The sequence below is a fragment of the Pagrus pagrus genome, assembly GCF_965226575.1.
Source record: "Pagrus pagrus genome assembly, chromosome: 20".
Lineage (NCBI taxonomy): Eukaryota > Metazoa > Chordata > Actinopteri > Spariformes > Sparidae > Pagrus > Pagrus pagrus.
The window spans coordinates 7,288,647-7,298,519 of NC_140207.1; the positions used below are offsets into that span (position 1 = coordinate 7,288,647).

The 9,873-nt window shown below is 44.6% G+C and overlaps 1 protein-coding gene across 1 annotated transcript in view; it reads left to right on the forward strand.

Annotated features, from left to right (window-relative positions):
- The window catches only part of LOC311249652 (F-box/LRR-repeat protein 7), a 28,988-nt gene extending 20,804 nt beyond the window's left edge, over positions 1-8,184 (forward strand). Inside the window, exons 3-4 of the mRNA XM_084340861.1 lie at positions 4,551-5,168; positions 6,801-8,184. Of these exons, the coding sequence (XP_084196987.1) occupies positions 4,551-5,168; positions 6,801-7,537 (1,355 nt within the window). The 3' untranslated portion in view covers positions 7,538-8,184. The remainder of the gene's footprint in view (positions 1-4,550; positions 5,169-6,800) is intronic.
- Positions 8,185-9,873: the final 1,689 nt, after the last annotated feature.

Here is a 9,873-nt window from a genome sequence, read left to right on the forward strand (position 1 = left end):
AAGACCTCGGGACAATTTCCAGGGCTGTTTGTGGCAAACAAGACCGGTATTTTAAGCCAAAACATGATCTTTCCAAACACTAAGCCAAGTGGTTTTGTGCTTAAACCTAACCAGAGCATGAGCACAGCATTGTGACAACAGAAAATTGGGTTGCTTTGTTCAAACCTCAATAACATTACCAGGTATTCACACCCAGAGTCCTGACATTGATGCTAGTGACTACTGCCTGTCTGAAATACCTTCAGTCGCTGAAAACTTGTGTTCAACCAGTCAGCCAATGTCCAACACTGTTAATTCAACCTCCATCAATCAAGTACTTAAGCACTTTAAGACTATTTTAGGGCTACGAACCACAAACTAGCAACCACTGAAAAAGGGAGTTTGGTCTATTGTGTCTAAGACAGTTTAATAGTAAGAGCTGAAGTTTTTTTGGAACAAAAGGATTCACACATTTCACAATGATTCATTGTCATCACATAACTATTAGTGTCTCAAATATTCAGTCTTTATATTAGTTTAGAATACAACTGTTGATCCCAGAGACAACGAGAGCTTACGTCAAGATGAATCAATTATATATGGTTGCAGCTTCTGCTTTACAAGTCAGCAATGTTCGGCAATATCTACTCAACCTCAGTAGGTCCTGGGCCTAACACTGATAGCAACAATCAAGGCCTTCTTTAAGTCTGAATGAACTCTACACGTGAGGCTTTTGTTTAATAGAAGGTCAGGAAATTTTAGGAATTAAAAACTGGAAGAAGATTTGAGCCGTCCAAAGGTGGATGAAGTTGTTGAGTTCCTAAAATGGTTCCTTAAAAAGGTCTTGTCGTGGAAAAGGGTCAGTTGGTGTTTTGTTGTACTTAAATATTTTGATCAAATTTCAATTTAATATTGAATGCTTAAGAAAACAGTCTTTGATAAAAACTGATATATCTATTATTGCTTTTGGAATAATTGTCTCGAGAATAGTTTTGACTCATATTATTATATTTTCTTTGAAGGCAAGTCCCTGGAGAAATTAGAAAACAGAGATTCATTCTCGACTTTCCCTCATCATCACCTGACTATTAGTCTCAAACAAACAGAATTATCTTGATTTTAAAAGATCATATTTTGCCCGGACTCACAGTTGGACATCTGTAAGTGACATCATTCTCGTGACTACTTGAAATGCTTTTAGTGATGACTATCAATCCAACTGAGCTCCTCGAGAGCGGACAAGACGAGCTGGAGGGGTGACGAGGAGGCGCAGATAGCATCAGAGAAGAGCACTCAGTGTCCCAGTGTGATGGCTCGACCCCGGGAATCAGATCCGACGCCCCGGCTTACGAGGCGGAGGGCTCCGCCGTCTCACGCCACGGTGATGGGATCCAGCCAGCGCTCCTCACAGCTGCGTCTTCAGACGCGGCGGCAATCAGCGCACATCTGTCAGGAGGGCCTCAGTGTTTACACAGGGATAACGCAACATTGTCAGCCCACAGCACCAAAATCCTCAGCTGGTCTCTTTGAAGATACAGAGTTCATCTGATGAGGAGGCCCTGTGACTGCTGCCCGAAAAGAAGATAAATGTGACACATTTTTTCCCCCCAACATCCGAAAAACATGATAACGGGATCCATGGAAACTCTGTATTGATGATAAAAGCTGGTGTGGCTTTGGCACCATCACGATGAACCCTGCTCTTGGCTTTTTTCTTATCCTCACAAATAACTGGATAATGTAATGTGACAGTATGTCATATCCAACATAAATATGGGGGAGATTAATGGAATAAATGAGTGTCAGGGATCAAAAACAGCAACGGTAAATATGTAGCAACACGTCACTGAAGAGTCGTACAGAAATAAATTAATCATAGTCGAGAAAGGGAGAGTCCAGCGTCCACAATGCAGCCACGACACGTGTTGTGTTTTTAAGGGGCATTCCACCAATTTAACCCAGCCCCCATGAAGAGCGCCAGGATTTGAAGCCAACTTTCACAGCGGCCAAACGGTGTAATTTCATCGTCACATGACGCACTGGGGCCCAAAAATACTTTTTTTCCCGTAAGCTTACATTGTGAAAGAAGCGGCTGTAAAACGAGCCTCACAAGCCCCACAAAATGACTCGTTTCACTGTCATTATATGATCAATTCGGTTCGATAAAATTTGGAGAGAGTAGAAGAGCCACAAGATAAAATCATTTATCTCAATCCAAGTTAGCCAGCTCGGTCCGTGGAAGTCTCTATGGACCCACAATGCAGAAGTTTTTCCATACCCGGGAACTCAAGCTTCTCTGGCCTCATGCACCACCGAGCAGCTCTCACAGCAATGAACAGAGCCATCTCGTCCATGACTCCAACACATCAACATCAGTTTACTGGTTAAAGGGGAACTTTTTTGCATGCAGGAGTCCTATGTTGCATGCACTTGACGGCATTCATTCCCATTTAGTTCTGTAGAGGTCGGGCAGGATAAAGAGTGAGAACGTCCAAGTACGGTGAAGGTTGGCGGTCATAGATTGACTTTAACCCAGGAGGCCGTCGTTCATGTCCCGTGTGAAACTACAAGTCGATGTTGACCTGTTTTAACTTTTATCCGTAAATAAACAGACATACCATGTTTAACTTGCGTCATGCATGTAATGGCATGTCTTCCTAAACCTAACCAAGATCTTTTGTTGCCTGAACCTGACCAAACTGCGACCGTTATGTGTTTATTTCGATAATCATTACAGCACCAGATCTGCTCTTCACAAAAGTTTGCTGGCATGTCACATGCACGCAAAACTGGAGTTTGGAGTATGCATTGCACGCAATTTGAAAGTGTGAAGTTGTGTTATTTGTACGCAGATTGTTGAGAGCAAAGGTCACTGAAATCAGCTGGTTGTGTGTCTCAAGACTTACAAGTCTAAAAATGAAAACAATCCAGGGATTGGAGTTTGGAAGAAGTGAGCGTACCACACCTCTGTAGCCTGCTTCTCATCTTTACTTGAGGCCAGAAGGTCAAGACTACAGTATCCAGTACTCGCATAACACACTTAAATCTCACTGAACCACATTTCATTGTGGGTGGTGTAGACTCCAGGTTTTATGTGAAATAAAAGAGACATACCTCTCGTTCTGCTGCATCTGTGCTCTGCTCAATCAGTGGAGAAGTCTTTCAAGGGGAGTTCCAGTCAGCCTGTGAAAACAGCTGTGTGATGTCTTCTGTGGCTCTGAAGGGAGCTTTGACGAGTCTTGAGAAAATAACCCGAGGGTTATCTCAGCTTGGGCTCGGAGACTTGAGTTTTTTTTCACAGAAAGCCTGCATTAGGAACTGAGGGCAAGGAGTTCGAAAGATATTGGCATTTACCAGGCAGGGTGTGTCGAATGAAACGATGCTGTAGGTTGCATTATGGGAAGTGGAGGATCCTGTGTTATTGTAACGTGACCCTAGTTTGGCCTCTGGAACATTAAAGGTGCAATATGTACGAATTTACATATAATAAACTAATATTATCAACACAATGTGAATAAATTACAGTTATGACATTATGAGATAACTTCTGAAGTTAACATGCTAACCAGCTAGCCCGCGCTGGTCCAAAGTTCCTGTGCTGGTGATGTGAACACCAACACTTCCCGAGCTCCAAGTCCAGAACGCTAGCTAACTGAGCTAACTAGCTAACAGCAGCTACAGTTAGCAGCAGTTAGCGGTTACTCTAGCGATATACTGCCCCCTATTTGTAAAAGTAAAGTATGTTGCACCTTTAAGTTTCCCTTTAATGAAATATGTTTTGGCTAAACGTTTTTTATATTTCAGCCACTCTGCTCCAGTTTTTGACCATTATTTCTTCAGTCCGTCTCAAGTCTCACGGAAACTCTTCGTTTATGGTAACTTACCAACTGGATCAACATGAACTGCTCTCTCCACAGATCACAGTACAGTCATTGAGGGCAGAAGTCATTCAGGGTAATGTAGGAAATTAAAAGTGCATGAGTCACATGAAGGAGAGAAAACAGTATTCATTGCAAATTTATTCCTGGGAAGCTTTGATGATGTGCTCGAAATATTTCTACAGTCTAAGACAAAAAGTTAAGGTCCGATTTTCAATTTCTGCGCTACTTACTGCTGTGAAAAAGTATGAGACTTCAAAGTAAAAGACTTCACGCTTGACATTAACGTTCAGATTTATGAAACCTTATTTTTTCAAATGGACGCAAATGAAAAAAGAACAATTTTACAATCTTGACTCCTACAGAAGAAAAAGGGTGATTTCACAGATTTTTCTCCAACCAGACGACATTGAACCAGTTCATGTTAAAAAACTGTAGGCATGTCAAATCGTTTAAGGCATGCGTGAGAAGAGTTTTTAGGGTCAGAACCTCCCAAAAGATAAATCTGATGGGTCGCAAGATGATGAAAATAAGAAGAAAACAGTTGAAGAAGCCACACCTACATAGTTTTACCTCTACATTTCTTAGTTTTAAAGGGTCATAAGCCAAAAAAATGTGAATTACTGAACTTTTTTTTGGTCTTCAGACACTAATTCTCTCCTTCTCTTTTCTCTTTTCTTTCCTTTTCTTCAGGTTTGGACTCCAGCACACGGACTCTGAGCACTCCCAGCCCCGGTCTCATCCTCCCCTCCAAGTCCTCCTCCCTCTCCTCACCCGCCCTCTCCAGCAACGGCCATGAAACCAACTCCTCTTCCTCCTCCTCCGCCCCCGCCGAGACCGTCGCTGTGGTCCACCCTCAACCCGGCACCCACACTCGCTCCCGCCAGTCGAAAAGCCACCACCACGCCCCCATCGACCTCCTCCCCGACCACACTCTCCTGCAGATCTTCTCCCACCTCTCCACCAATCAGCTGTGCCGCTGCGCACGGGTGTGTCGGCGGTGGTACAACCTGGCGTGGGACCCGAGGCTGTGGAGCACCGTGCGCCTGACGGGGGAGCTGCTTCACGTCGACCGAGCCATCAGGGTGCTGACCCACCGGCTGTGCCAGGACACCCCGAACGTGTGCCTGACCCTGGAGACGGTGATGGTGAACGGCTGCAAGAGGCTCACCGACCGCGGGCTGCACGTGGTGGCTCAGTGCTGCCCGGAGCTACGCCGCCTGGAGGTCGCTGGCTGTTACAACATCTCCAACGATGCTGTGTTTGAGGTGGTCTCCCGCTGCCCCAGCCTGGAACACCTGAACCTCTCAGGTACTTTTCATAATCCATATCGAAGCCATCTTACCTTGATGTCATGGCAGGCTGACTCACTTTTATTAAGGCACATGTGTGGCTTTACCTCAAAGAATTCCTCATCTCAGTCTCTCTCAGCCAAAGCTGGTAAAATCATTAGAGGAGGAGGAGAGGCTCTGCCAACCTTGAGCTCCCATGTGGGAGAAGAAAGGCTTTCTTTAGCCGAGAGCAGAACTTACCTCAACGTGAGTAAGGCGAGCGGTCTGCTGCTTTCATTAAGGAAGTGACACAAATAACATTGACTTGGACAGGAGTCTGGTGGCAGGGCAGCGTCTGCACCATTAGCACCAGGAAGAAAAGCCTTTGTTGTAAAAATAGCCTTTTTAAAAACCTTTTGGCTTTTATTTAAAAGGCACAAAATAATGAAATCAAAGTCATATTTTGCTAACTGCTAAGGACATCAGCCTTTGATTTCTTTCCATGACCACAATTTTGGTTTTTCATGGAGTTGTTTGCACTCAAACAATTGCATGCATGGGGTCAAATAGAGCAGGTTTTACTCTGGCGCCCTCAAGTGGCTACTAATAATGGAGCTGAGCCTTCAAAAATAAAATCAACCTGAGTAAGTTGTAGCATAAAGGGACCAAAACGCAGACTCCAGGTAGGCAAAAGGTGGCACAACAAGCGAGCTTTAATGAAAAGAAATCAGGCAGAAGGAAGAACCAAGAACCAAGGAAATACAAAACATTAAAAAAAAAAAAATTAAACCAAGTGCAAACAGAGAAAAGCTCAGACAGAAAGAACGCAGGACATCAGGACAATCACAAGGGAGGGACAGAAAGAGAAGACAGGAAGGAACACAACGTGACACACAAAGATTAACCTTACAAAATAAAACAGGAAACAATACAACCAAACTGTTCATATTTGCCACAAAGACTCTGAACAGGAACACTCACGGTCTGTCCCTCATGAAAATGTTTTTTATCTGAAGCTAATATCAGGCTTTAGTAGTCTGAATTCATCTAATCAAGGTCGTACAGTCTGTTCAGTTAGAAATCAGCTTCGGATTTGGAGAGTTAGAAAAACTTACGGGCAGATCCTCAAAAGTATTAACATTAGGCTCGGCCAAAAATCACTGTACTCAACCAGTAATTCAAACGGGGAATTATATCATTGCTAAATCATATTATATTTGTTAAAAAGGACATTACTTTGGAAAAGTCTCTCTTGATTTATCTGAGGCTGTATCCAAATGTCTGGATGACTACCCGACTCTCACAGACCTGCAGACTTTGCGGATGCATCTGTGGGAAGCCTGCGAGTGCTGAGTTCAGTCCAAACCCACAGTTCATCCAGTCCAAGAGGGCCCTCAAGCAGACTTTCTGCACAGAGATCCAGAGAGTTCGTCTGGGGTGCATACTTTAATGGACTTCAAAGATTTGACTACCCACAATTCATTGCAATATGGACGTGACTGAAAAGAACTTATTATGAATATGTAAAACAGTAATTATATCAAAATGTTACAGATTTCTTCCCCCATCCCTGAAACAAGAAGAATTATTACAACAAGCAAAAAATCTGTGTCATTGTCCTTTAAATGAAAACACTCTCCTGGATGATGATCTGTGCTTCCTCTTCCTCCAGGCTGCTCCAAGGTGACCTGCATCAGCCTCACCCAGGAGGCCTCCCTCCAGCTGTCCCCTCTGCACGGCCAGCAGATCTCCATCCACTTCCTGGACATGACTGATTGTTTTTCCCTCGAGGACGAGGGCTTGCGAACTATCGCCTCCCACTGCCCGCGCCTGACACACCTGTATCTGCGCCGCTGCACCAGACTGACAGACGAGGCCTTGCGCCACCTGTCTCTCCACTGCCCCTCGATCAGGGAGCTTAGTCTCAGCGACTGCCGCCTGGTGGGGGACTTCGGCCTGCGCGAGGTCGCCCGCCTGGAGGGCTGCCTGCGCTACCTGAGCGTGGCCCACTGCACCCGCATCACTGACGTGGGCATGCGCTACGTGGCCCGCTACTGCCCGAGACTGCGCTACTTGAACGCGAGGGGTTGCGAGGGGCTGACAGACCACGGCCTGAGCCACTTGGCGAGGAGCTGCCCCAAACTCAAGTCTCTGGATGTGGGGAAGTGCCCGCTGGTGTCAGACAGCGGGCTGGAGCAGCTGGCCATGTACTGCCAAGGCCTGAGGCGAGTGAGCCTCAGAGCGTGCGAGAGCGTCACGGGCAGAGGACTCAAAGCCCTGGCAGCCAACTGCTGCGAGCTGCAGCTGCTAAACGTGCAGGACTGCGAGGTGTCGCCAGAGGCTCTGCGGTTCGTTCGACGCCACTGCCGGCGCTGCGTCATCGAGCACACAAACCCCGCTTTCTACTGAGGCGTGGGGGGAAGCTGTTGGACCGGTCCTCTGACAAGTGGATGTTCTAATATTCCTGCTATGGAGCTGGCAGAGTCGAGCGGCTGATGTGTCAGAACGAGTCGAGCGCCGGTGTGCAATACTGGCCAGAATTTGTCTCTTTAAATCCGCTTGGTGGCTGTTAATGCTGTCCTTTGAAAAATACTTCCACAGAATGTATTTAACATATTTATCTGTACAAAGGCAGAGACGTGCAGTATTTCAGTATCTTACCTTTCCTTCAACATCACAATGTAACAACATGAGCACTGGGTACAGCTGTGTTACCATTTAAAAGCATTGTAATATATTTTATTTTCACCTCCTTAAGGCCCTGAAAACATAACCATTATCATACATTACTGCATCTATTTATAAACAGCAAGTATCTTCAGACTAAACCACTAGGAATGTAGCTCCAACGCAGCAACTCAAGCAGTTTCTCAGTCTCACTTTTTCTTCATGTTGTGTGCATGTGCACTTTATGCAATTGTGCTGACAATCACTTCAACTGAGCTCAAAGTGTCATCATTAGACAGAAGATTTGTTTCTTTTTTTACTGCCAAACTGTTACGGGATCAAAATTAGACAAGAACACATTGCTGCTATAACTGTGCCAATAAATTTCTTCAAAAAAATCCGCCTCCGCAACTGACTGTTTCACTGAAACCCTCACTTCACCACAGTCTTCGCAGGCTCCTTTGTGAGACATCGCAGTATAACTGAGGAACATCAAGGGATGATTTGTAAAGGGTTTTATTCACCTTTAAGGACTGAAATTTGTGGGTTTGTGAGTTGCGAAGGTGCTTCCTCAGTCAGCTGAATAAAAATCTGCACCTGTCTGTCAGCTTTGCACTTTGGTTATAAGATCGTGTAGATTAAAGACAGTTTACAGTGATTAATCCTGCAGTTATATTTCCTGTTTCTGTACCAGGAACCTAAAAAAGAAGGAAGGATCAATGCGTCAACGAGTCACGCTCTGCGGTTCCGGTTGTATTGAAGTCAACGGGAGACGCATTGAGAAACACACTAAAACCCAACGTATCTATGTCGTATGACCTTTCTGACGAGGAACACGCGTCAGAGAGTAGGTCAACAACCGACTTCCCTCCAAACGATTGACGGGGCTGATGATATTGTGATCAAATGAGGCAGGTCCGACTGATCAGACTGCACCTACAGCAGCGCAAACAGGAGCCTTTCCTACAAAAGGGAACAAAGTGTCGACAAACAAATTAGTTGTTGGGTTTTAGTGTGTTTCTCAATGCGTCTCCCGTTGACTTCAAGTCTGGCCCCAGAGGGAGATTCGCTGACGTTATGACCCTTCCTTCTTTTTTTAGCTTCCTTGTTCCTGTATAAAACCATTGCTAGTGCTGGATGTGACTTGGGTTTGTCTTTACTAGAGATTATTTGTCAGTTGTTCACTTGAAGTGTTGACTTGTGGGGGAGATCCCAGATAAGTCGGTTGCTGCACCTGCTTCTTGCTGCCACTAGAGGTCCCCAGAGGTCCTAGATGTTATTATCACCAGGGCTGCTGATGATAACATCAAGTGACAGTGTGCTTTTGTGAAATGACTAATCGACCAAGTGACTAATTGTTTGCTGTTGAAAGAAGAGCTGGTTTACAAATGACAAACAGCAGACAGTCTGGGGAAGCATTGATACTGTGTGTCCCCAAGTGGGAGATCAGTTACTGCAGGTTTGAAACAACATGTCTTCTTAACATCAGTGTGAAAGTTAAATTTGAGCATCCTGGGTGCAGTGTCCAATGTCTCTCATTAGGGATCGCCATCATCAGATCATGAAATTGTCATGCTGAGCTTCATGTAAAATGTTAATTATTGTGATACACTCTCAACAGATATGGGAATTATTTATTTAAGGGCTTTTTTGGGTGTTACCGAAGGAAGTTTTAAACCAACCAGGATCTTCCTGCGCCAATCAAGAGATTGGATGGATGGACTTTTATGTATTTATGCATGATTTGTTTGTTTTTTGCATTTTACTGCCTGCAGGAGTCTAGCACTAACTTACAAAGACTTTTTTTTTGTCATTTTCAGAAAGAAAGAATACCCTGTTGTTACACTGATCCAGATATAATTCATGACAGTATATCAGCTAAAACCATGATAGCACAATGTTTCCAGTGTTATAATGTGCCTTAAAATCTCTAGTAATTTTCTGTCTTTTTGTTTGACACCTACATGTGATCAGCTCCTTGGACCTCGCGGCTGGGCTTAAGATATCAAGAGGGATGATGTGACCAACAGCGCCATTTTATCTGCATTTACTCAACTGACCACGAGTCAACACACATG